The following is a 26,103-nucleotide window of genomic DNA, read 5'->3' on the forward strand; positions in this document are numbered from 1 at the left end:
ACTAACAAACATCACTGAAATAGTAACCCAGCTATTGGGTAAGAATTTTTTTTTTTTCAAGGTTATTGAATTTGTTATTTTGGTCCTTATTGTGCTTTTCAAAGTGAAAGTCTACTGGCAACGACGAAAAAGTGATGCAGCAGATGGCAGGGTTTCACTTTTTAGAATGTAAACTTTTCCCAACCGATTACAACCTGTGTCATGGTGTCAGATAAATGCTTTGGAAGCTCGCTCCAGCACCTGCGCAGCAGCACGGAACAAATGCTCGGCATGGTCCACTTTTAGACTGCCCGCTCGACCTGTAAGCCTGCCTTCCCCTGACGTCACTGCACTGAGAAGCGCAGGTATATTTGGATGGTTTTGGCATCATTTTCACTTGCCGATTTCACAATAACTATTCTGAATTTTGCAATACTAAATGGCACACCGGAAAGGGTAAAGGCCGGTGATTATGAAAGTTTAGTTAGTTAGGGTAGCTCGAAAAATCGCCAGAGTACCCCATTAAGGCATGCATACCTCTTGACTGTATATTTGGTTCCTTGGGCCAGAAACTTGATGGAGGCACCTTCATACTATTTTTGCGCCAGAGTTGAAAAAGTCTATGGTAAACGGCACAGCGCCTAGCAAACCCGTAAGCATTGCTTAGTGGACACAGCTCTATTGAGAGTGAAACCTGCTTGCCGTAAAATTTCATAAGAATGCCCACTTAATATGGAGACAAATAAATGGTAAAAAACATGGGGTGAACAATCTTTAAAAATGTGACAGTATTATTTTATCACAAAATTTAGATAAACACAGACGTGAAACGAGAACTGATACTGCATATGCAGCAGATTCGCACTTCACGGTGCTATAAACACGCAAGAACTTGCTACAAACTCAGGTGTCACGGGAACTGATATCGCGCATGTGGATAGCAGATAGCAACAAAAGCGCGGGAACCTGCAATGCACTTGCATGTCATAGATACGGCAGATTGTAAGTGGAGCAGGTTTATGTTGCACGGTGCAATAAACATGCAAGAAACTACTACAAACTCGTGTATCATGGGAACCGATATCATGCGCTTAAATTGCAAGCAAGAAAAGACGTGGAAACGAGCTACGAGCTTGCATGTCACGAGAATGGATACCGCAAATCGCGGATGCAGCAGATTCGTACGTCACGGTGCAATAAGAATGAGCAAACTCGCTATGAACACGCTTGTCACACGCACTCTGCGGTATTGCAGATCGCGTGTTTGATGTGATTCCTGTCAGACATTGCGAAATAGATATCCGGTGGGAATTAGGAAAGTGGGCAATGTTACGGATATTTGCCCCAAAAAAACGGGATGGGCAATCTCTCGGGGGCGGGCATTCATATGGGATTTTACAGTAGTCGAATCCACTGCCTCAAAGAAGTAACATGTCACCTCAAGTGTGCGGATCTACTTGGGTGCTAAATGATTATGGTAATGATTATATGTGATTTTCAAGTTGTCTTTGCTTACTGGATCCTGTGCTGTAAATGCAATTATTGTTAAAGGGCAACTCCGGCCAAACCTCAAAATGAAATAAATTACTGGTATTGCTGTAGTGACACAAAATACGACCCCAGCCAAAATATTACGTCCTTGGGACGCCGCATTCTCAACTAATGCCGATAATAAAAATGCGACCCGCCGCGAGCCGCTGCTCCTTAGCGGGCGGCCAGCGGGTTGCCGATTGCTAAAGCAACATTGGGATGAGACGTCAGTATCGTTTTTTTTTTTTCCTTCGGTTCGGGCGTTGCGCGGAGTGCGCTTCTTTGAGCCGCTACCACCTCTACTTCGGCTTGTGATTGGCGCGTTTAGCCGTTGCTTTTATCTGTAGCCCGTGTAGCTTCGGTATAGCTTTTTGTTTATTTGCTTGTGAGGACTCCAAGACTCGTTTTAGCGAGCAACTCGGTGCACCCAAGACTGTCCAGCTGTTCCTCGAAAGATGCCGAGTGCAACTTGTAGCACTGTGGGCTGCTCAAACAACCCGCTGCGCAACACGGAGGTGCTTTTTCACAAGTTTCCAACGGACCGGAAATTGGAGAAAGTGTGGGTAAACGCTGTTCGACGAGTGGACTTTGGGCTTTGGCTTTTACGCGCCCGAGGAAAAAAAGAACGAAAAAACAGATGTGTACAGCCCACCACACGTGTGTGTTCGGGTGCCGTGGCCCGTGCCAGAGAGCCTCAAAGCTTCATGTCTGGGACTGACCCGCAGCGCGAAAGCGAGAGGGCCCCCAGTACTGTACGTCACTGGCAGCGCAGCGTAGAGCAACGCCGCTCCATCCACAGAGCCCCGATGACTACTTAGGCCTTGCGACGAGTACGGAAGACCGCACACACGGCGACAGCCGCTGAGTACGGCAGCGAACGAGTTCACTCGTTTTCCAATCGCTTTTGGGTATACAAGCGACGAGTACGGCATTGCGCACGCACGGCGGCGGCCGCCGAGTACGGCACCGTACGAGTTCACGGGTTTTCCAGTCGCTAGCTTTTGGGTATACACACTAACTTTTACTACATATGCTGGATAACTACCACATATACAGAATTAAAACAAAATCAGTATCCTCTTATTTTTAGAAGGCTAGCTCAACAGAGGTAGGTGCCGCTCGGCCTGCATACTCGTTGAACGAGAACGATCTTGACGTCACGCTCATATAGCGGCTGATTTCCAGTGTTGCCGAGGCCTCGAGCGGCTAGTTTCGGTTTTGTTGGCCGCACCCCAAACAAAACTTTGAAGCGTCGATATCTTTAAAACTATGCACAATAACGAGAAAAAAAATGACACCTTGCAATTCAGAGACGCTGACTGCACTAAAACAGTCATAATCCCAAAATCGAAAGTATGGACCGAAGTTGCCCTTTAAATGTCCTTTTTTTTTCTTTTTTTTTTCTTTTTTGTAAAAGTGATCGGTGTCAGTTTTTTTTTTCTTTTTTTTTTTTCTTTTTTGTAAAAGTGATCGGTGTCAGTGGAATGATCGGTGTCAGTTTCCATTTCTGCTAACATGCCTTTGTTTCTTCACACCATGTCATATAATCTTTAAGCTTCTCCAGTCAGATTTCAGTCAGTTTTTACGTTCAAAGAGATGTTGCATTTGTACCCAATCCACCTTTTTCCTGCTTACCAGCTTGAGAATACACAACGGATATATTGCCAGGCCAGATTAGGCTGGGAGGAAAACAAAGTTGCCATTTTGCTTGACATGAGTGATTGCATGTGATTCCCAATTTTGCTTGGATGTCAAAACACCGTTTTGCATTCGGATGTCAGAAATGACACCGGCCAGGGGAAGGAAAGAGATTTTTTTGGTTTCCTTCGAAGATTTCGGCCCTGATCGAAGTGCGGCTTGGGTTTGTGCAGTGAAGATAGTTGACCCGTCAGACTTGACAAAGGCTTGGGAGGCAAAACAATCATTCCCAATTATGCGGAGCTCACTTCGTCACAGATCAGTCGCTTTAATTGCTCATCAGAAAAGCATGTTAGAAAGTTGCGTGATTTTTACATGCAAGAAAACCTTCACTAGACAAACATAACCCAAACTTTGTGCCAGCTGTGTTCTCTCACACGAAATAGGGATTACCTCTCAGTCGCTAAGAGTGATGAAAAAATCACACTTTTCCAAAAAATATTGCCACATTTCGTCTTTCGATAGGCCTGCGAACTGCAATGGCTTCTCAACCCAGCCGCTGCATTGAAAAGAAAATGAGATGTCCTCGTCCTCGGCCGTCCTCAGTTACCAAAAAGTAGCAGAGCCACAGAAACTAACTGGAAAGCCGATGTGCTGTAGAACAAACCTAGTAGCTTGCAGAAATCAAGTTTAATGGTGCCCTTGTTTTCCACCCAAGAACCGCTCGAACCCAGTCACAACCAAGTTCCAATCTTCGCCGACGTAGAGAAAGCCTGTCGCTCGGCTAGGCACAAAGTTTGGGGTAGGTATTCTCCATGGATGTCGAACCCCAAACTGAAAGAGAATGGGTGAGCAAAGTGCAAGAACAAGTACAAACTGTCGAGACCGGATGCTGGATAACAGGCATGAGGCAACATCCTACCATTCACCTGTGCACTATCTTTGATTGAAGACTGAGATCGCCCCCGACATTCTGCAGAAACACACTGGGGAGTCGACTACTTACCAACAGCCGTGGCAGTGCTCTGAGCATTCAATCTTACCGAAGCAAGTAGAGCGCAGCAGGATGAGTAGGAGATGCAGAGTTTGCAAAGGTAGAAAGAAGAGACTATTCCCCACTTGCTGCCATTCTGCATGGTGCTGCTACCAGCACCACTTGTGAACTCTCGCATCAAGTAGGCACTTGGTTCCACCAATGAGCAGAGCCATGTAGCCTGCTCTAAGCGGAGACTCGAAGCCTGATGAAAGTTTTGCCGGCGAGAACACTATGCAAGACTAAGAAAGTAGGCGTTGTTTGGCCACTGGTGCAAGATAAATCAGTGGGGCCTGTGGAATTCTTTGGTTTGATTGTTCTTGCTCTAATGACCATTGGTGGACAAGATGGTTGGACTCTCGTTTGTGCCAGCCTCTTCCCTTTTTGTTTAATTTTTGGTGTGTCTGTTTGTAGACTCGTTTCAAAGAGATTGCACCGCAAATATACATACATACAGAGGATGGATTTTGTGTACATGTGCTCTCCATCCGATACCTACCACATCTTTTCAGTGTGCATGTGTGTGTGTGTCCCAATCAGTGTCGGAAACTAGTTTTGTTAGCATGAAAAAACTGTCCTGTTCATTACTTTTAGGTTCGTAGGTGGGCAAGTGTGCTATTTGCAGTAGAAGTTCCAGTTTCAATGCAGGGTCTCTCTGTAGCTGTGGTCTTGTGCATAAATGCGTAAATTTATTAATGTAATTAGTTCTGTGTCTGATGAACAAGGCCTACCTTTTCCGTAAGGCACAAGTACAATAAACAATGATTACAAGCTAAGAGATCATGCATTCTCACCCAGCAATGCTATCTATGACGCAACACTGATTATGAAATTTCAGATGTTCGTAATGAAATGCACTCTATGTGTTGAGCAAAAAAAAAAACATTTTCTTGGCCATGTCATTTATTCATTAGTCATCTGTTGCAGATTGTAATAATGCCATATGTGTGCCCTGCAAGTAAATAGGCGGGCCTATTCGTAAACAATATGTGCAATTTTTCTAGCAAATATAGTATAAAGTCTGTGTGGAAATTTCTTTTTTAGGGCATTCCCTCACACTTCCATTTCGAGGAGCACTCACAATGTCCAGTTTTCTCCGTTTACCATCATCAATTTAACAACTGGGACAGAAAGAAAAAACATTTTACAGTGGTAGAAAAAGAAACAGAGAGGCAATGTCTCTATTTCTATATGTAGAGATATACGGTATACATAGACAGTCAATGTCTCTATATGTTGAGGCATTGTCTGTTTTCATTTTTTTTCTACCACTAAAAAATGTTTTCTTCCTTCTGCCCCAGTGTCAGGTTAAATTCATTTTGGTAAACTTCCACCAGCTCGGCTGTGCACCGATTGTATTTTCGTTTCTCCGTTTGTCACTGTTACACAGACCGCGGCAATCGAGTTCTGACAATGCGTCGCCACTTGGACGAGTTGCTGCAGCAGAACACTGAACTTCAGGAACAGGAGCAACTGCTGCGGCAGAAGTACGACCAGGTGAGGAAATAACGACCATCGCTGGTGTATGGCCTGCTGATGAGGCAGAAACTCTGATACTGTTTCGACGTGCAGGCCATCATTCAGCTGGACGAGCTGAAGAAGGAGAATACTCGCATGCACGACTGTGGCACAGAACTCTGGAAAATACTCTGCGACCTCACAAACAAGGTGACTTTGTACCCTCTCCGTTGAGCAACATTTTTAATGCAGAATGCATTTTAAAAAGGCTCTCACACCCCAAAGGTTCTTTTTTGTCTAAGACAACGCAAGTTGTAGTCATAGACACGCAAAAAAATACAACAAAAAATATATATACAGTCAGACCTCGATGTAACAAACTTCAATATGACTAAACCCTCGATGTAATGAACTGCATAACTTTTTCTAATCACAAGTGTATGCACACCATGTATTTTTGACCTCTATGTAACGAAGACCCATTTGTCGAAATTTCTATGTAACGAAGTTTCACGGACAATTCGGCACAAACTTTTGCATCCCAAAGGAGATTTTGAGGAGAACATCTGCTGAAATGGGCCCCCGACAAAGCTTAAAGGGTGAAACGGGCCGAATCTGGCGAACGGGGGTGCACAGAACGGCCGTCGGCTTCGTGCATGCTGTGTAGTTCATTTCGAGGCCTAACTAAAAGCGTGCGTTTCTCGCTGTCCTGGGAGATGGAGCTTTGAAGGCGATGAAGCCACCCCTAACAACGTCGACTTCAACGACTTTCTATGCGCCAACTCTGCTGTCATGTAACGGAGGAGGTGACTGGTGAGGCGATAGCTAGCGATGTTTGTGGGAACTCGCGAGACGGGGATGACATCAAGCCTGATGAGAAAGACACGTGCGATGTGCCCAGTAACCGTGAAGTAATGGACGCGATCAATGTTTTAAGGCGGTTCGCAAGCACACAGCAAGGCGAAGACACGATGCAGGCCGTCTGGCTCAGCGAACGTCGTGTGATGCCAATAATAATGCCGAGAGTGACCCAGAAAATGGTGACGGACTGGTTTCAATCGAAATAAAGGCGTCCTCGGTGAGTTTTGTGCACCCGAGAAACATTTGTGGAAACTTTCTTTAACGTTAGCCCCCAATTTCTGTGTAGCGAAATTTCAATGTAAAGAAGTAAATTCCGAACTTTACCGACTTCGTTACATCGAGGTTTGACTGTAAATATATCCCCGTGCTCGTGCCTTTTTATTATTGCCACTTTTCTCTCCCCTTTTTCACGTCCTCGCTTCTTCTTATTTGTGATCTAATTGAATTTGAAATATAGAAGCTTTGTAAGCGACATTTCTATAATATTTAATAACGGCATTCCTAAAATATGTTCTTTATTGCAATTGCGAACGCACCATGGCCCTTCTTTTTGAAATACCGAAAATCGGAGTCCAGACTGATGTCCCCTCCTGGCTTTTTATCCTCCCTCAAAAACATGGCAGCGCTCGGCACACGCACTGAGGATGATCGGTGAGTCGGGGAATTGTACGAAGTTCTTTTTTTTAAATGCCCGACAACCCCTCAGACTTAAAAGAGGCAATCGTCAAACGGTCAAAACAACTGGGTTTGGTGTCTGTGTACCGCAGTTTCGAATGTGACTCTGCCGGGGCAGCCTTTCACGCAGAACCGGCGCAACATGGCCCCTCACGTCGCACAGAAAAGTCCACTGCGCATTCCCTTCGACCTCACCCCGTTTCAAAGAATTCGAGATTGCTGAAAGCACCCTACAAGAACTTCAAACTCGAAAGTGGAGCGTCATCTGCTCACAACGATAGGCGGCAGGTGCGGAGGAAAGCGGTTGATCGCAAGACACGGGCGAACACGACACTTCTGGTCGGGACGGTTCGGAGGCGTGAGGGAAACTTGAGTTGCAGGACGACTCAATCCTTGGCGTCACTGCTTTGGCGCGGATTGTGCAGGAACTTCAAATTCGGCTTTGGGAAATTGGTTTTTTACTTCACAAATTCTGAGTTCCCAAGTTTTGAATTTTTAGAATAACGTCCTGGCATTGTTTTCATTCGTTTCGGATAACAAAAAAAAGAATGTGGATCATAAAAAAAAAAAAATTTTGACCTGACAATGCCCCTTTAACCCATTCGCTTCCGAAGACGGCGATCCGCCGTCCGCGGGAGAAAGGTCCAAAGTGAAATAAGACGGCGAATCGCCGTCCTCCACAAAACAGTTTGTTTCCAAAATATATTGATAGATGGCGACACTTTACAGGCTGTAGGTGTTTTGATTAGTACTTTTGACACCAGATGGTACCACGTACGTGATTATTTTATGAATATTTAGAAGTGAAAAGGAAGAAGTTCGCGGTTCTTTTTCTTTGTATGAAAACATGGCGTCGCGGAAGAGGAGGTGTCTCACCAGCGAGGAAATTCTTGAGCTGGTATTTGAAAGTGATGAGGATGACGACTGCGACGACCCGGAATTCACCATGGACATCCAAAGCAGTGATTCGGACAGTGACAACGATGCTGAGGCTTCGGACTCAGAAGAACCACTTGATTCTTCGGTGCCCGTCGCGCCACCACCATCGAAAGCTCCAAGGCTCGACGCCTGGCAATGGGAGGACGACGACAGTGCCGACAAAGTCGCAAAGATCCCTTTCGCCGGAACACCAGGTGTAAAGAGAACTGTTCAGATAGCCGTAGGGGACAGTCCTACAGCCCTCTCAATGTTCAATGCTTTGATAGGCGAAGACTTTTGGCAGATGCTTGCACGTTACACGAATGCCTACGCACTTGAGAAGCAGGCCTCCTCTCCGGACCCTTCATGGTTTCCCACAACTCCAGGTGAGATGAAGGCGTACTTTGCCCTTTGTATTCTCATGAGCCAAGTGAAAAAAAGCAGCATTCAAGCCTACTGGTCTCAGAGAAGCGTGATTAGCACGCCCTTCTTCGCGTCCGTGATGCCCAGGCAGCGGTTTTGGGCGCTCTCACGATACCTTCACCTGTGCGACAACAGCCTGCCAGTTGATGACGACAAACTTCGAAAGCTGCGTCCAGTCCTGGACTATGTTTTGAAGGTGTTTGGCGAGTCGTATTCTCCAGGAGAGGGACTGGCGGTAGACGAGAGCCTCATGAAGTTTCGTGGTCGTCTATCCTACATTCAATTCAATCCGTCAAAGCGCGCACGCTTTGGAATCAAATTTTACAAGCTGTGCGAGTCGTCAAGCGGATACTGCCTGAACTTTTTTATTTACACCGGAAAAAGTGAGAGGACCCCGGCAACAGCTGGAATGCTGTGCAGCGAGGCTGTTGTAATCGACCTTGTGGGAGACCGTCTTGGGAATGGTCACACCATCTATACAGACAACTGGTACTCGTCCCCGCTACTCTTTCTCCACATCAAGGAAGCGGGGTCTAACGCTGTCGGGACAGTTCGCGTGCATCGAAAGAACATGCCGCAAGAGCTGAAAAAAATCAAGCTTCAAAAGGGTGACTGTCGCAGCCTCTTTTCCCGTGGACTGATGGCTGTAACATGGCAGGACAAGAAGCCCGTAACCTTGCTTTCAACCTCCCATGACGCAACAAACCTGACAGATACAGGAAAACAGAGAAAAGACAACCAGCCAATCCTCAAACCCCAGGTTGTGCTTGATTACAACAGAGGTATGGGAGGCGTCGACCGTGAGGATCAGCAGCTGGCTTCGTTTCCCATTATGCGGAGATATGCCAAGGGGTACAAAAAGATCTTCTTCTACGTCATGAATATAGCTGTCTACAACAGCTATATACTTTGTGGAAAGACCACAGGCAAGAAGTCTAGCTACACGGACTGGAAAGTCGACCTCGCCGAGCAGATCGTGGAGGAGACGGTGTTGCCCGGGTACAAGCGACGGGGAAAGCCATCCGTAAGTGCCTCGCCGATGCGCCTAGAGGGATGCGAATGGGCGCATTTCCCTCGCCAGATCCCAGCCAACGCTACGAAACCAAACCCATCTAGGCGGTGCCACGTCTGCAAGGTCCAGGGCAAAAGAAGTGAGAGCCGCTGGGAGTGCGAAAAATGTGAAGTCGCACTTCACATGCCCGTGTGCTTTAAGCTATTTCACACTCGAAAGTCTTTTTAAGTGCATTCCGCTTGCCTGTGATGCACGATTGAAATAAAACAAAAGTTATCCTCCTGTGACGTTTTGTGCGGAAGTTATTAAACTTTTTCCTCGGCGCCGCAGAAAGCACGGGTGCAGTGAAAACGGGGCGCGGAATACCACGCGGGAAGGGGCCACATCATGGCGGAAGCGAAGGGGTTAAGGCTGGCTTCTAGGTCTGTAGCATCACAAAATGTGGTAACAAAAAAAAACATAACACGCTGGGTTTCCTTCAAAAATCACTTTGTACTTTGGTGGGAATCGAACTGATGAACTTTCAGTTGGTAGTCCACTGCTCTGCCTCTGCACTACAACCAGGTTAGGAAAAGTGTTTTTCCGGCAAATACATGTGTACTCGTGTGGCCGCGAAAGAAATGTTGCACCGTTGTCGGGGGCCGTCACATGCCACGTGTCACAAGCCGCAACAGCTGATCAGCTATGGTGGCTTCTCTCTACGCTATGATGACTAGGAAGGAGACGGTTTACGAATGTCTTGACACTCGCTGCGAGGGAAGGGAGAAGAAAAAGTTTATGAAGACAAAGATGAAGTGGAAGACAAAGAACTATAAGGAGAGATTTCTATAACATCTGAGAGAAGAGCAGCAAATGTTTTGGAGTTGCTTGTGGAACGGCTGTTCTGAGCTAAAGTCAGAAAAAAAGTAGCTTGAACCAAAACTCGAAAAGAAGCCCGACGTTTCAAAACCAACTTGGTTTCTTTCTCTAGGGTGACTGAAAGCATGCGGAAGAGCAGCAACTCCTAACCTCTTCGTCTTCAAAGAAAAGAAAAAAGGCTCGAGGTACACTTAAGGGGAGACACCCCCTGGGAGGGTCAACTTTTGAACCCTAGCTTAAACTTAATGAAATTTACAAGGTAGGCTGGTGGTCATGCTAGAGGGTGCATAACAAAATTTCAGGTCTGTCGGTTCAAGGGGAAGGAAATTAGGGCAGCTTCTATCAGCAACACCCCTACATTGTTTAGTTAATCTATCATCGGAAAACTATCATGATATTCAAGATCTTTATTTGCTAGATATGTAGCAGAATACCTAGGAGGTGCACCTATGGAAAGTTTTTTTGTAAAAAGTCATTGATTTCTATCAATTTTCTCTTCTGCAAAATTGGCCAACTTTTTGGTCTTCTGTGTCTTTGACAAAATGTCAACATTTTTTATAAAAGACATTTATAAGGTAACAAACAAACTCGATAGGCGCATTCCTTATTAAATTTCAGTCAGGAAAAGTGAAGATCGAGCCTTCCCTGTATCGCCATTATCGAACGATAGATTGACCAAAAAGGAATTTATACCAAAAAGTGGAATGGAGAAAAATGTGTTCAAAGTGCTCCAAACCCTACCTTTTCTTTAGCTTCGGTGGACAGAAAATAATTTATTAAAAATTAACTATGCAGTGTAAACTAGTGAAAGTTTCTGGGAATACTCTCTGGATGTAGCTGGATGTGAATATGTAATTTTTCAAAATCAATCTTTTTTGCAAAATTTTTTTTTCTCTGGGTAATGTCCCCCCTTAAGTACTTTTTGTGAGTTGTGTATGCGAAAGCATGCATGCCGTTCTTCCGCTCCTGTGTTTCGTTTGCGACGTATTTGCGTTGGCCGTGCGAGTGCTCTTCCAGCTCTCCTTGCAGCTCTGACCTTGGGCGCTTTGTGTTATAGGCGTGCTCGCAGCACGGACAAGCAGTGCCATGGGCAAACGGTCGTTGAAACTGGCGCGCTTAGCGACCAATGGGGGCCTTGTCGACGCGCGTCAGCCAGTGTGACCGAAGGGAAATCCTTCAGCTTTACCGCTCCTTTGGGATCGGGGAAACTAAATACCGTTGCCTAGGCTGTTCGTGTGGTTTCATAGCTGGAAGCTGTCTTCACTTGGAGCAAGGATTTAAGGTGCCGTTTGGTGCGCTTCAAACTGATAACGTTTTACTCGCTCCATAAAACAATTAATGCTTTTGCATTTACAAAAAAAAATTTTTGTTGAGACGAAGAGGTTAGGAGCTGCTGCTGTTCTGCATGCTTTCAGTCACCCTTAAAGAAACCGAGTTGGTTTTGAAACGTCGGGTTTTCGAGTTTTGGTTGCAGCTACTTTTTTCAAATCTTAATCCTCACACGACCAGGCAGACTTCGGCTGAATATGTTTACTTTGTTCTGAGCTGTTTGATCGGGAAATAGTCGAATTTTCTTTGTGAAGTGTGCATTTATCTTCAGGTCTAACTTTGTGACTTATGTGCTTTTCATTCCTCCTCTGTAGTAGGTGCACAGAAAAAAAAGGCTCATAATGTTTTATGTTTTTCTTTCCAGAAACTCCCTTTGCCAGGAGTTTTAGAAGCTAGAAAACTGCCAGTCAAGCCAGCCAGCAGAACAAACCGTCGTGCCGATTCTGGGACTTCGTTTCTTTTTGAGTAAGAAATCTTTGACAATGAAGTAAAGAACAGAAACGTGCAACTCAAACAGTGCAAACTTGACGACTGATGAGAGCAATGCCAATCATACATTCTCTGGAACTAATATGGTTTGTGTGAGCTTGGCTTGTGTGCTTTGGTGTAAACTCATGCTGAGCCAAATTAGAGCACAGTATGAAATAGCTTCTTTCTTTTCTTGTTAAGTCTGGCCGACACTCTTTTAATTGTGCAGTCAAGTGGTATTGTATTTTGTATTCACCCAAACTTAAGACTAACCTTTTCGTTTTATTCTTACTTTCTACATGTCCGAGTCACTCCTCTACTTCCGCTGTACTAATTTCCACACCAGCATAGTGCATGTTGTAAAGTTCGGTCCTGCGACATGCTTGCGGTGCAGGTGTGGTGTCTGCAAGAGATCTCAAGACCAGCATCAGCTTGCCAAATGCGACAACTGCCAGCTACACTACCACCTCTACTGCCTTGATCCGCCGCTGACGAGGATGCCCAAGAAAACCAAGTCAATGGGATGGTGAGTCGTTGGCCCTACTTTCATAGCACAAACCTTTGCACCTTGAACATGGACTGTTTACGAGGTACCATCCATTGGAATCGGAAAATAAGCGACCTTAGGTGCACTTCTGAAAGCTTGGTGGACTTTAACAGTTTGTCTTTGCCTGAGTCTGGAGACCTTAAACATCAAAGGACTCGTACTAAATAAAACATACCGTTATACTTTGCACAAGCACTATTTATGCAGAATTCATTGCATGTTTGTGTCGACTTGTGTTGATCCGTTTTGCCTGTTTTGCCCATTCGGCTTTTGGGATAATCTGTTGGTGGTGCTGGCAGAAATGCATAATGTAATCTGCGTCACTCGGTTTTATGGAGAGTGTCAAGGAAAGCTTGAATTCTTGCATCTCTCCTACGATGAGTCTTAAGCGGCGTGATCTCCTTTGTTATCGGTGACTGTGGGTGACATGGTCATGTGGCTGTGTCACTTTCACGCAGCATATCGCATCAATAGTGGTGTGACTGTAGCATTATCACGCCGCCTTGAAGAATAGCATACACCACGACGATTTTGCAGCATTCCTTGTCACAAGGGTGACCACTAAGCGAACGAAGGGAAGGCATCGGCATAGAGGAAGCTTGCGCTGGTCTCGAGGGGACGGGATTTTCCGAGCGAAGGCATAGAGCACAAAGAACACGACTATACAATTCTCACATCGTCACACAAAAACTAACACAAAAAAACGCTCGCATCGCCACGATTTTGCAATGCGACTTGTCTCAATGACAAAAACTAATTTTCGTCGCCTTCGAAGGCCGATGCCATTACGGCATTCCATTGAAGCTTCATAACCAACGACCAGATGGTTTTTGGTTCTTGTTTAATTCAGTTTAAAATATCTTTTCTTGTGTTTTTCAATGAGATATTGATGTTTCTGAGGTTTTACTGCTACCTACATCATGTTGAAGCGAAAGAATGAGCTCCAGAATTTGGTTTCTATACCCGGCGTCTAGAGCTTGCAGTCTTGTACCAAGCTTGTGGCATAAAAAAGTGTCTTTAAATTTCCGACACAAACAACTCCCGATATATTTACACATATAGCGTTCAACCAGTTTTTACCCGACTCAAAGTAGTTGTAGGCCTCGAGAGACTTGTACACTTGCACCGTGTCGGCCATAAATTAGCTTGGCCAAAACACTAGGCAGATGACAATGTGTGCCATCGAGGTTGATGGCAGCAACTTGGCTGATTTGGCGTCTGAGCACCAGCGCTCCTTGCTCATGGCATAGGGATCCTCGAAGGCAACGCCGTCGATACACAGTTTCTCGCTGTATCGCTGCTGCTCGGGCTCTGGCAGCGAGTGCCAATAGTCAAACATAACATATAAAAGAATATGACACAGAGGTGAGACTAGAAACGCCAGTTTCAGCTTTGGTTAGCGAGCTTACAACCCGAGTCGCAATGAAGAAAACGCGGCGAGAGTGGCCATTCTTGGGGGGCCCGCACCCCTCCTGCACATGTGCCGCTCTCCTGTCGTGTTTGTAAACATAGCTCGCCACACATCGGTGTGTAGTGATTACATGATAATGTGACCGCATGACCCCTCCCAACATTGGGGCAACAGCTTTTTGCTTCAACACGAGTACTTAGCAGCTTAAATAATGCTTATCTAAACCATTTCCTTTGCAGAGTGCTGGCTCAGCAACCACCATGTCACAAAGGCAGCTTGTCCGCAGCAGTTTTAAGCCAGGGGCTTTATGTGCCCTACGTCCTTCTTTTTTGCAGGCAGTGTAGTGAATGCAACAAGAACTCTGATGAAGACAAGGAGAGGCATTGCGACCCCAACGCTCCACGCAGACTCCGTGACCAGCCCCGGGGTACCATGCGGTACGAGGACTGCCCATACCGGGACGACTTCCGCAGGGTGGGTACCTCTCCTCATGCTATCTTTGTCATGCAACTCTCCTGATGCAACTTTTAATGTGCAACTTTCATCATGCAACTTTTGTAATGCACTTTTATAATGCAACTTTCATTGTGCAAGTTACACTATGCACTGTGTGTAGCATTAACAACAATATTGTAAACTAGAAAGAAAAAAAAAATTTTTAGAGGGTTTTATTCTAATTTACGGTGGAACAGCTGGGTGAAGGCACTCCTCAAGATTACAAGAAATGAAATTTAAAGGATTTGTTTGAAGTATTGCTTTGCTGAAGATAAATAATTCTGAGGGTGCAAGTGGGTTAGATACCTGTAATGTATCTTTGTCAAATAGATCAGTTCCATTATTCTTTGAGGTTAAATACAGATGTGCTCTTATCTCAACATCGCTTCCTATCCTTTCGGTTCCGCTAAAAGCTGCTATTTTATCAAAATTGCTTTGTAATGTCACTAATAGACCGATCTCAGTGAGCGTTCGGCACATGTCTGGCACCGCCATAACTTTAGTTCAAAGGAGGCAGATGGTCGTGCATGCTGGGGCTCGTGCCGTCTCAAGCTCCACATGCGCAGAGCTCCAGCAGGGTTGTTGCACGTGCAGAAAAACTAAAGTTCCCTCGATTCATTGTGGCAGCGGTGGCATAGTCAAACTGGCTGGTGAGATCGGTCCATTAAAGGAGCTGTGCAACAGTTTCAGGGCTCTGCTTAAATAATTGTGGAAGTTGATGCCTGACCACTTCTGAAGTGAACTACAGAAAACAGATTTTTCCTGGATACCCTAGTTTTTATTTGAAAAATAAAAAAGATCCAGGTTTTTGCCGCCTCTCAACTTCTACATCGTCTTCCGGGTCACGTGCACAGCAAGCGGGGGGGAGGGGGGGGTAGGCGTGGGGTTTCGGCAAAGTTCTCCCTTTAGAGCCATCAGTCAGCAGCAAGAACTCATCTGCTCGTGACCGCGTGAACACGTGCTGGCGGGCGCCTCGCAAACAATATGGTGAAAGGAGGAAAGTCTCATCCGTGTCCGGCCGTACCCGTCCGGCCCTGTCCCCCTCCCCCTCTGGCTTCTGGCGGCTATTTGCGGTAGCAGATAGAGCTGACGGTTTCGTGAACCTAGGATAGATGGCGCCACTGAAACTCCGTATAATAAAAGTTTTGTCAATGATACCAGGTTTTTGACGCATTAGTAGATATGTTGGAACGACAAGATTTATATAAAAGTTACCTTTTATCGAGTAGGTATTCGCACAACTTGCTATCTTTCTACAAGATTCCCCATTGACGTCATGCCGCGTGTTTCTCGTGGCCGCCGCTCGCGGCTGCAGGTCGGGGAATATTCCAATTTTTTTCCTCGTTATTACGCGGCGGAATCCCAACATTTCAATGAAAGGAGGTTTGTTTTCTGTCATTTGTGACGAGGTGAACAATATCAAAAACAGAAGATGCCAATTCTTTCAACGTTAAAATCGTTGCACAGCTCCTTTAAAGATGTCTGTGTAGTAGTAGTAGTACTATTATCTTAACTTTTTGGGGGTAATAACTCCAAGTGTAAAATTTAACATTTTTTTTTATCTGATCCCAATTAAGCGTGTTATTTATTAATGAAAAAAATATGAGCAATTGCAAACGACCACACAAAGCATGCTGCGATTGACAGCGATAGCCGCTGCAGTTTTCAAAGGTGTGTGGAAGGAGGTTTGCCTACTGCGCCTATTGCGCCAAACTGCGCCAAGGGGCTAATTCTGCTGCATCCTGCTACATTTTTCCGAAATATGGGTAATCTGCGCCAAGCCTGCACCATAAAACCAATTTCGGTCGCCTTTCAAAATCGAAACTAAGCCTGGTACCGTAATTGAGCATGCGAGTGTTATATGGTGCGAGAGGCCGCCCGACACAAAGTACTCTGCATCAATTGTCCATCAGGTCTTGCTTGGTTTTCCCGCCGTCTCGTGTTTCGCTTTCTTGTCGTCTCGTGGGTCTCGTCTCACGTATTTTTTTAAAATATTTTCAACGATAGACTTGGGTGTGTGCAGACGCTCCGACGCTAGCGTTACGGGTACCAGCCATGCGGTCATGCTGTGAAACGAAACCACATTTTTGCGTGGCGGGAGTTACTTAGTGAGCTAAAGTACTTGCTTCTGAAAGCAACGTCCGTGGGAAAACTATATTTGGTCCCTGCCTTCCAATCACCATGGTCGCGCGACGTCGGGCGGGTGTTGCCATCTCCACGTTGCTTCAGATCTGGCTCTTTCTAAAATGAAATTAAGTACTGCCGCATGTTCATCAACATTCCTGTTCTTGTTTAAATCATACGTTACTACAAAAATCCCTCTTTAACTCATAGACTGCTGTGTTGAAGTATTGATTACCTAGGTTTTTCTCGGTGGGCTTTCTTTCGGGAGAGACCCCGGTATGTGAAAAATCTGCCACGAAAGAAATTTGGTAACGAGAAGTGAGCTAAAACAAAGAAGGCAATGTCTGCATGCTGAACCCACACAGCGCGCTTGTGTTTCGAGGTCAGTCGTTGCACTAAGCGCTCCAAGAACTTTTTGACCCTGGCTCGCGATGTCTTGCATCAATGTGCTCAGGTTCTTTTTTCTTTTTTCTTGTGTGTTTAGCTTGTACCTTGTTTGCCGACTTAGCGAGCACGCACTGCTAGACTGTTTTTTGTCGTATGCTCAACAGTTACATTTTACATACAATTTTGGGAATCGGTTGGCGACGGTGCGGAGTGGCATGGTTTCGGTTTCGATCGAACAGTCGTTGTCTCCGCTCGCGCAACGAAGCATCTGCAACTGCAAGCCTTGCCGAAGTTGCCCTCACGTGTTTGTGAACATGGTTGCACGAAAGAGGCACCAGCTGGGACACTTGCAATTCATTGTTTTACGTTTGCCTACTTTTGACGAAAATCTGGCACGTTGGGAACCAGTAAAACGGTGGCAAGGGTTTTATTCTGGAATTGCTCAGCAATGCTACAGTACAGTACTCTTGTGGGATTTCTCAGCAGTAAAAAACACAAGCAGTGAGTTGCGTCACAACACGTCACGTCAGAGCACAGCACAATACAAAGTGCCCTTTGTTTCTATAGCACTTAAAACTAATATTTTTATTTTTCTAAGAATATCGGCTTCAACATTGCTCCGAAACACTGTCTTGGTTGCTCCAAAGCCCAGATTTGCTGCTCCAAAACACTCTTTTGGCTGCTTCGATATGTTCTCCAAAATGGCTTAGGCCAATCCCATCACTGCACTGTGGGCAAGCACAAGTAGAAGCGGGCGGGAGAAGCGCTATTTTTTATTCGTCTTTGTCCGTAGCACTACTATTTGTGTCCATTTTGCATTCATTCAACTAGCCCAATAGTTCATGTTGGTACACCGACATGCCGCTCAGCATCAGTGTAAGGAACAGTGGAAGTGATTGTTGAGCGTGCGGTTCTTCCAGAGTGTGGGCCGGCTGAGCCAGCGGGTGCGGCAGTCCCGGCCGTCCCTTGCTCTGGCGGCCGCCCTGGTGCCAGCCGTCGCCGCTGCTCCCGCCACAGAGGACTGCCCGGTCCCTGCCGCAGTCCCTGACAAAGGGAGCCGGGGGCCAGTTTGGGTCCCCGTAGCTCCCCAGCGCTCCAAAAGGAGCTTTGGGGCGAGAGCTCGGGGCAAGGGCAAGAAGCGCAAGGCCAGCACTGGGACCCCAGCCGTGGGAACGAAGACCGAGCAGGCACCGGGCCCCCAGGTGAGCGGTGCTGGCACCCTCTCGGGCCGGCCCGTGCTAGAAATGTGCGGACAAACGGGGACGAGGCAGTGATCGTTGGCGGATGTTTTGGATCGTTGTTCTTTGTGCGTTTATGCATCCTGCAAACCTTGTTTTCATGAATTGCTAGATTGGTGTTGTTTGAAGCAACTGCGGAAGAATGGAGGTGCCTTTTTCTTGAGCTTGGATGCAGGACGGGGTTCAGCTGTCTTCAGGGATATTGTGGTAGTGTCTAAAATGAAAGAAGCTATACACAAGCATAAACAGTGCAGCATGTACCACATTGTTCTGTTTCGTTTTTTGTATTATACCGGTATTGTATAGGTTCCTTCAGCTTACACAGTGCTGTTATGTCCCAAAAGATACCCCAACCGTAAAGATAGGTGACCCTCCCTTGTTTTCTGTTCAGTCTTTCCTCTTGAAGAATGCTAACAGCCCACGCCCCATAAACAGTGGGAGACGGATTCCTGTCACTCGCGTGATATAGGCAATCTTAGTTTGGTGGGGGTCCAAAGTTTGTTCCAACAAATTTGGAACCTTCGCCTGGATATACAGTGTAATCCACTTATAACGATAATGAGAAAACCCGAATATTCAATCGTTATAACCGAATATTGTTCTATATAGACTAGGCACTGAGCGTTTCTAGTCTAGAAACTGCTCGTTATAAGTAGTACATTGTTATATGCGGTATCATTATAAGTGGATTGCACTCTGGCAGGCTGACAAATATTTGTGCTAAGAAAAAAAAAAAAAAGAAATTGATTTTGACAGTGATAGTTACTGCTTCTTTGACATTTTAGGAGAGAACTGTATCCTTTTTTATTTTTGAAGGAATCATGGCATTGCTGCTGTTTAGGCAGGGCACCTAAAATGCAGATATTTGTCCGTAAAGATTTATGTCAATGCTTTGGGACAACGAACCGAAAGAAAAGTTAGCCTGTCGCCTCTTTCTGCCCGATTTGGCCTATGGAACGCGGCTATCTTTCAGCACATCACGTTACTTGTCATATTGAATTTTTACTGAAACAAAAAATGATCTTTAGGATAGTGACTTTACCGTGATCTGTTGAATTTAGCAGGGAAATTTTCCCACTAAATAGGAGGGGAGCAGGAGAGGAGGAGGGGAAGGTATGGGAAGGGGCGTACCCTATCTTCCGTACCCTCCCCTCTTCCTCCTCAAGAGCTGAGCTTTAATTCGGCACTATAAAGTTCAAAGTTACGCCGCGTCCTGTCTAGTTCTCCCTTCGTTTTTAGAGCGCAGCTCTTAGGGGCCCGTTCCCGGCTTGAGCGGCGTCGCCGTTGGCATCGCCGTCGGCGTAACCAAGGTCACCCCAGGGTCACATGACCCCCAAGGTCATCCCAAGGTCACGGGACCCCCCCCCCCCCCCCCCCCCCCCCCCGAGGTCACGTGACCCCCCGAAGTCACGTGACACCCCTCGAGGTCACGTGACCCCCTGAGGTCACGTGAACCCCCGAGGTCATCATCACAGATGACGTCATCAGTGACGTCACTGATGACGTCACCGACATCATCATCGTCATCATCGCTGATGACGTCATCGGAGTCCGCATCGTCAACGTCACTGATGACGTCACTAATGACGTCATCAGTGACGTCACTAATGACATTATCGGCATCGTCACGTGACCCCTCAAGGTCACGTGACCCCCCCAGGTCACTTCACCCCCCCAGTACCCTTCCCTCCTCCTCAAGAGCTGCGCTCTAATTCGGCGTTACAGGGAGTTGTAAACGGCTTTCACTTTTTTGTCCCTGTTGTTTTGGCATATTACACCATCATGCAAAACCAACTAGCCCAACTAGCCATCCTTACACAGTATAGAGAATTGTAAACGTCTTTCACTTTTTATTTTTCAGTTTGACGACGCTGTACCAGGGGTCTCTGGGATCAGGATGCCTGCCAAGAGAACCCAGCCGGACCGAGAGATCAAAACCGAATGTGCCAGGTGTGGCTCACCGGGCGACAGCACAAACCTTGTCGTGTGAGTTGTCTGGAAGTCTTTTTGTCTTTTTGCATGGCACATTTTATGACGTGCAGGTGCAGGGCACATAATGTTACGACAACGCAGGAGGTCCGTTGAAGACGATACAGGCTGTGTCGTCTGTATCATTTTCTATGTCCCTCTTTTGTTATCGTAATTTAGACACCAATGTGCTCAATCAGCCACATTAATATAATTTTTTTGGTACACCTTTTTGTGTAGTAGAAGGATGTCTACATTCTATTTTACACACCAAATCCGAGCACAGCCAACGCTACGACCAGACGGAGCCAATCAAGCAGCGCTAAAAGTGCATTATCACGATGCTTGTCATCTTTGTGCACTTTCCCGATCCGTGCGATTAGTAAAGCTTGTCATAGCCTGAAAAGAATCTGCTTGCTTTGATTGGAGCTTCCAAATTATATGCTGCATCCTGTCGGCTCATGGTAGCCTCATGCAAAGCAGAGACTTGCCTGTAAAGTCCCCTCGCTAGCGGCTACGCTCACCAGAAAACCGTAAGGATCAGGAATGAGGTGGCAATGCCTGTATCGATCTGCTGACCCTCTCTTGTTCCTATACCTTAAACTTCTATTTCTCTCTGCTGATGTCCCAAGTTGATAACCTCTTCAGTTGGCAGTTACGGGGCTCTTGTACAAGGACGGGTCCATGAGCCTCCTGCTTCTTTCTATTCAATGTCGGGCAGGTGCGATGACTGCAAGAAGGGCTACCACTTCCTGTGCCTGTACCCTCCCGTGCGCAAGAGCCCCAAGGCAAGAGGATACACCTGGAACTGCGAGGAGTGCAACTCCTCGGTGAGCAGTCGGTAGTTTGCACTGTCTGAAGAGCAACTTGCTTGAAGCATTAGGTTGTTTTTGTTGGAAGTGCCAATGTACTAGAAGGGTCTCGTGTATAGGTAGTGGGATATTATCATCCCTTCAAAGTGAAGTCAGGTGGTTTGATTGATAAATTTTATAGTTCCCAGCCTGATTTTTCTCACGGCCCTAGATCAAAGAAGGAAATGCATAGTCCCAGCACACAGAAAAAGTCTGGGAGAGAAGATCACAATGCTGTTTTTATTTTCTTGGTGCTTTCTTTCATTGAGTGTGGCGAGAATGTGCTGTGCGAGGCGCGAGTAACTGCGAGGTGTTTAGGCGAGGGCTTTCAGTCTCCCTTAAGTTTGGGATTGTAGCGCAACACTCACGATTTATTGGCCGTTGCACATTCAGACAGCATGTGTCTGGCACCCCACAGTAAGCGCTGCTCGTTGGTACAGTGCGTGAACCATGCTCGTCAACTGTATGCTGACTAACTCTTTGCTCCTGTGTCCTCTGCACCCATCTTTGCAGTAGGAGCACCGCATGCACCCTAACAAAAGGCAGAGAAGAGTAAGCATCCATGTCGATTCTGTCGCCACGGTGCTGTGATTGAAGTTAGCCCCGCGATGTACCTCAAGATCTCGGGAAAGCGTGTGCCAGAAACATGTTACGCGGAGCGAGGATCTTATTGCTTGAAATGGTTGATTATCGTAATGCTTTCCTGAACTGTGTGCTGTTATCCCGCACCTAGTCTTGAACCATGCATTTGATTTGTCTCTGGCACGCTTCGTGAAGTTGTGTTTTCTGGTTGTGCGAAAGAGCGGTGGTTTTTCCGCTTACGCGAGCATCGATTGAGTAATCGGCGAAGTGGAAGGAACGTTGCGAATCGTCTCTGCACGTATTACCGTGAAGGGCATGAAGCATGAATGGATGGTGTGTCGAATGGAGAAACAAACGACTTAGTGTAATCTGCATTAGATTTTAGTGTGCCATAGATCTCTTTAATGCTTCACTGATTAGCCTAACCGTTGAAGACTCAGGAGGGAAGGGGGTAATGTCAATCATGAGCACTTGTTGTCACTGACGGGGTGAGAACGGCAGGGCGGCCCCTCAGTTGCCCCAACTCCGACACAAGCTTCCTACATTCGATAACACTTGGGTGCCTCGTGGGCCTCCAGCACGCATGCGCAGCCAAAGCGTGGCAGAAGGCGACGAGCGAGTGCTGGAAGCCGGGCCTCGGAAAGAGACACCCTGCCTTTCTCATTCGGCCGGTGACTGTGGTAGGGTAGGGGAGGGAGGGGGAGGGGAGTTTGCTGAGATATGAAGTTACGTCCGAAACGTTGCCCAGATCTATCTTGTTGACCCAGTATTTACTATATCACCAAAAACTGACCTTTTGGCTGATGTATATCAATTTTTTCGTTAAAAACGCTTTCAGCCTTTCCACTCTGGTGAACAAGGAAAAGCAGCAGAGCTGTACTATGGAGCGACGGCGCCAACCAGACAACTGGCAAGTTGGTTGTGTGGTTGCCGCCGTCGCTCATATATGGTGGTAGCTGTCCAGGGGGTTGTGTCGAGAATTATTTGTCCACAGACACGAAATGGGGAAACTAGCCCTAAACAGCTCCTCTGTAAAAAGTTGACCTTAAAGGGCAACTCCGCTCAATTCCGAAAAATTTAGGCTTCCATGTGATTCACATTCACAAAGCACTACTAAACAACTCTACGTCTTCGGATTCGCGAAATGTGGAATATTATTTGTGTAATCCTAATTTAAACGTCAGCAGATACCGAAACCGAAACTTCGGTTGCGTCAGGCAACATCGGTCTCGGGTCGTCAAAGGCATGCGCGTCACGTCGAACCACGTGGTCTTGTGACGTTCGGGAGGGAGCGAGAAACAGGACACGCGACGCGGGCAGGTTTTTTTTTTTTTTTTTTTTTTTTATTGGACGCGGGAAGGTCGCTTCGCGTGGCGTGGACGGTGATGGCCTGGGTGAGAGGGGGAAGGGAAAAGACGAAAGAGAAGTGGAGCGGAGAAACAGACCGATAAGCGCGCAGGGCAGCGCAAAGTAGCGCATCCGTGTTACGGTGATCACGTGAACGCCCGGTCAGCCAACACCGGGAGGAGAAACTCATGACGTCATCGTTGCATTTCGCTCTGAGAAATAAAGACAAGCAAAACGTGAGAATGACGTACATGCCTCTGACGTAGTGGCTCAACGTTGGCCGCTCCAGCTCCGTGGCATTGACTGCGCTGATGATTGCGCCTCGCGCCGCACGCTAGAGTTGGCAGATTTCGGCGACTTGGCTCGCTTGAAGGTTTGCCGGCCAGTTTATTAAATAAATAAACGGAATTAGATCGTAATATTTGACGTGGGGTCTTCCTATATGATACTGAAGAGGGCTACATAGTTTTCTAAATATCAAAAATGAAGCGGAGTTGCCCTTTAAGGAACTTGGGGAGGAGGAAATCATCCAACCCTTCCCCCCCCCCCCCCCCCCCCTCCCTCCCTAAATCTGCCGCTGCCTACGGCGCGAGCTTTCTACCTTCGACAATGTTTCAATGTCTTGGGCTCCTCAAGTGCATGTGCCATGCCTTTCTTATTCTGCGAGTGACTGCAGTATGAGTAGGCCAAGCGATTCTCCCGAAATTCCAATGTATCCTTATTTCACATCAAATAGAACATAAATAATGTTGCGTGTGGAAGCGTCTTTGTTACTTAGCATTTGTCAGCTGTTCATTAGCAGCTGTCACAACCAGCTCTCTGCTTGTGCATATAATGTCCCCCACTCAGCTCGAGCCTCGTACGAGAAACATCCTACACCTTTCACAATCGAGGACATTGATTGGGCGTCACTTTCAAGGACAGGCAATGATGTCTTTGGAGCAAAAAAATAGTGATACAATGAAATAGGCCTCCTTATATTTTGGTAAGCGGAGTGTGTTGAAACAGCTGTGTCGTGTCTGCGAGTGGAATGCGGTAGGAGCTAAACTTTCCCACATATTATTTGCATGCTGGTGTCATGTTACGTACATATTTATGTTAATCTCCTCGTTTAGAAAGGACACTGAAGATAAGTATTTTTGCTTTTGTATTTATTTGAAGGATGAAGAGGACCAGAAGAAAATCCGGATTCCATAGAGCCATGTTGTATTTCTTCTTTTTTTTTCCTGTGCCATTATTGGTGTTTGTTCGTGCTGTCACACAATGTGCATTCTTTTTACTACCACAATTAAATGTGAGTGCCTGTGATAGACCTTCTCTGTATATGTCAATTGAATAAATATCTATAAAACATTCAGTCATGTTTTTCTAGTTTATTTTCGAAGTGATTAAGCTATGTGTGGCATATACGAGAAAAGCAAATCTGGGCATAGGTCTATCAATAAATAAGCCAGAAGGAACTTGTGAGTGAATTTTAGCTGTGTTTGGTTAGTAGTGACATAGACTTTCATCAGTGACGAATACAGAGGGGGGGGTCCGGATGTCCCGACCAATGTAAAAATTGGGGGTGGGGAACTGGAGGGGGCGTTTTCAAACTTGCAATAAACCAGGGGTGGCCAGGCTGACCTGGCCTAAGAGCCGCAAACAAAACCACGAAACTTCTAAGAACCGCGGGGGGGGGAGGGAACTTAATTTTTTTCAGAGTCTGACTGTACGTATGGGAGCACAAGGCTGTACGGCTGTACGTATGGGAGCACAAGGCTGTCAAACTGCAAGCTGCAGTATGCTTTATTCTGAAATCCTTTCTTTGTTTTTTTTCCTGGGAAGACGCGGAAAGGGGCCGGAAAGGGGCGAAGGAGGGGGGGGGGGGGGGGGTCCCCTCACGAGGATCCGCGATCCGCACTTGGACCAGCAAAGAGCCGCATGCGGCTCGCGAGCCCCTGCAATAAACTGTCCCCCCCCCCCCCCCCCCCCTGTAAATACCTGCATCTGCCCCTGACTTTCATTCACCCTTCTACCTACGAAATAGGATGTGACTACAACTAGAGTGTGGCTCAACAATAGAGGTGCTGTCAAGACTGAGATATAGATCTCGGTTACCTCACCAAGTACAACACATTCAAAGATGCTAACCATAAGGCATGAATGTAGATTTTTAAAAGAAATGAATTGAAAGTGGTAAGTGTACCATCTGTGCTTACAATAAGTTTGTAATAGTGACCTTCATATCCTTTGTAGCACTGAGCCAGGCACTTTTCCTGTTGGTGAAATCACTTTTGCCGCACAAGAGAACCGCATGTCTGACTAAAAGTAAAGTATGTTCTTTTACTTTCTGGGTCTTAACCATTGTCGGCGAAGCTGGCCTCTGCTACTCACTGAATGGTAACTATAGGTAATCATTCAGGGCCTTGTCCCATTTATAGGACGACGAAGCGCATGAACGCAAGGAGGCGAATGACGTTGGCTACAGTGAAGGGATCCTATTTCCTCAATGAGGATTCCCGAAAATCGCTTGTAACTTTTTAATTGGATGATGACAAGCTCTGAAGGTCTGACACTTGGTCCGCCTGGTAGTATTACATTTGGGCGAAGACTGAGTGTTCAGCGATATGCATGTTCATTTTTGTGGTGAATAGACTGGAGTCTGAGAAACACGGGACAGGTGTTTAGATTTCTTAGACTTTGTACCGTCTATTTCACACTGTTTTTAATGATGATCACCAACTAGCCCGAAAATCCACTATTTTACTGCTTATTACAGCTCTGGGGTATAGTTACAGTTTGTGAACTTAATGAAATTCCGTGTTATTAAAAAAAAAAACAGACGTGCTGGGTGAAAGCCATGCATCATGCATTTACCATAAGTTTTTTTTATGTACAATGAAAGGAAACTATTACACTGGTTGGTTTTAATTACCAGCATGAAGTGCCAATTTAAACAAAACTAATTACTGTACTTGAAGTGTTTATT

At 46.2% G+C, this 26,103-nt stretch overlaps 1 protein-coding gene across 2 annotated transcripts in view; it reads left to right on the forward strand.

Annotated features, from left to right (window-relative positions):
• LOC8027106 (PHD finger protein 14) overlaps positions 1 to 24,489 on the forward strand; it is a 40,201-nt gene extending 15,712 nt beyond the window's left edge. The window contains exons 13-22 of one of the 2 annotated variants that reach the window (XM_029991014.3): positions 5,571 to 5,677; positions 5,753 to 5,848; positions 12,079 to 12,179; positions 12,577 to 12,708; positions 14,476 to 14,614; positions 18,067 to 18,348; positions 20,246 to 20,370; positions 21,074 to 21,182; positions 21,717 to 21,755; positions 24,294 to 24,489. In XM_029991014.3, the coding sequence (XP_029846874.2) occupies positions 5,571 to 5,677; positions 5,753 to 5,848; positions 12,079 to 12,179; positions 12,577 to 12,708; positions 14,476 to 14,614; positions 18,067 to 18,348; positions 20,246 to 20,370; positions 21,074 to 21,182; positions 21,717 to 21,719 (1,094 nt within the window). In that variant the 3' untranslated portion in view covers positions 21,720 to 21,755; positions 24,294 to 24,489. The remainder of the gene's footprint in view (positions 1 to 5,570; positions 5,678 to 5,752; positions 5,849 to 12,078; positions 12,180 to 12,576; positions 12,709 to 14,475; positions 14,615 to 18,066; positions 18,349 to 20,245; positions 20,371 to 21,073; positions 21,183 to 21,716; positions 21,756 to 24,293) is intronic. The other variant, XM_029991010.3, reaches the window with a different exon arrangement.
• Positions 24,490 to 26,103: the final 1,614 nt, after the last annotated feature.

This window comes from Ixodes scapularis, unplaced genomic scaffold, assembly GCF_016920785.2.
Source record: "Ixodes scapularis isolate PalLabHiFi unplaced genomic scaffold, ASM1692078v2 PGA_scaffold0__279_contigs__length_252992795, whole genome shotgun sequence".
Lineage (NCBI taxonomy): Eukaryota > Metazoa > Arthropoda > Arachnida > Ixodida > Ixodidae > Ixodes > Ixodes scapularis.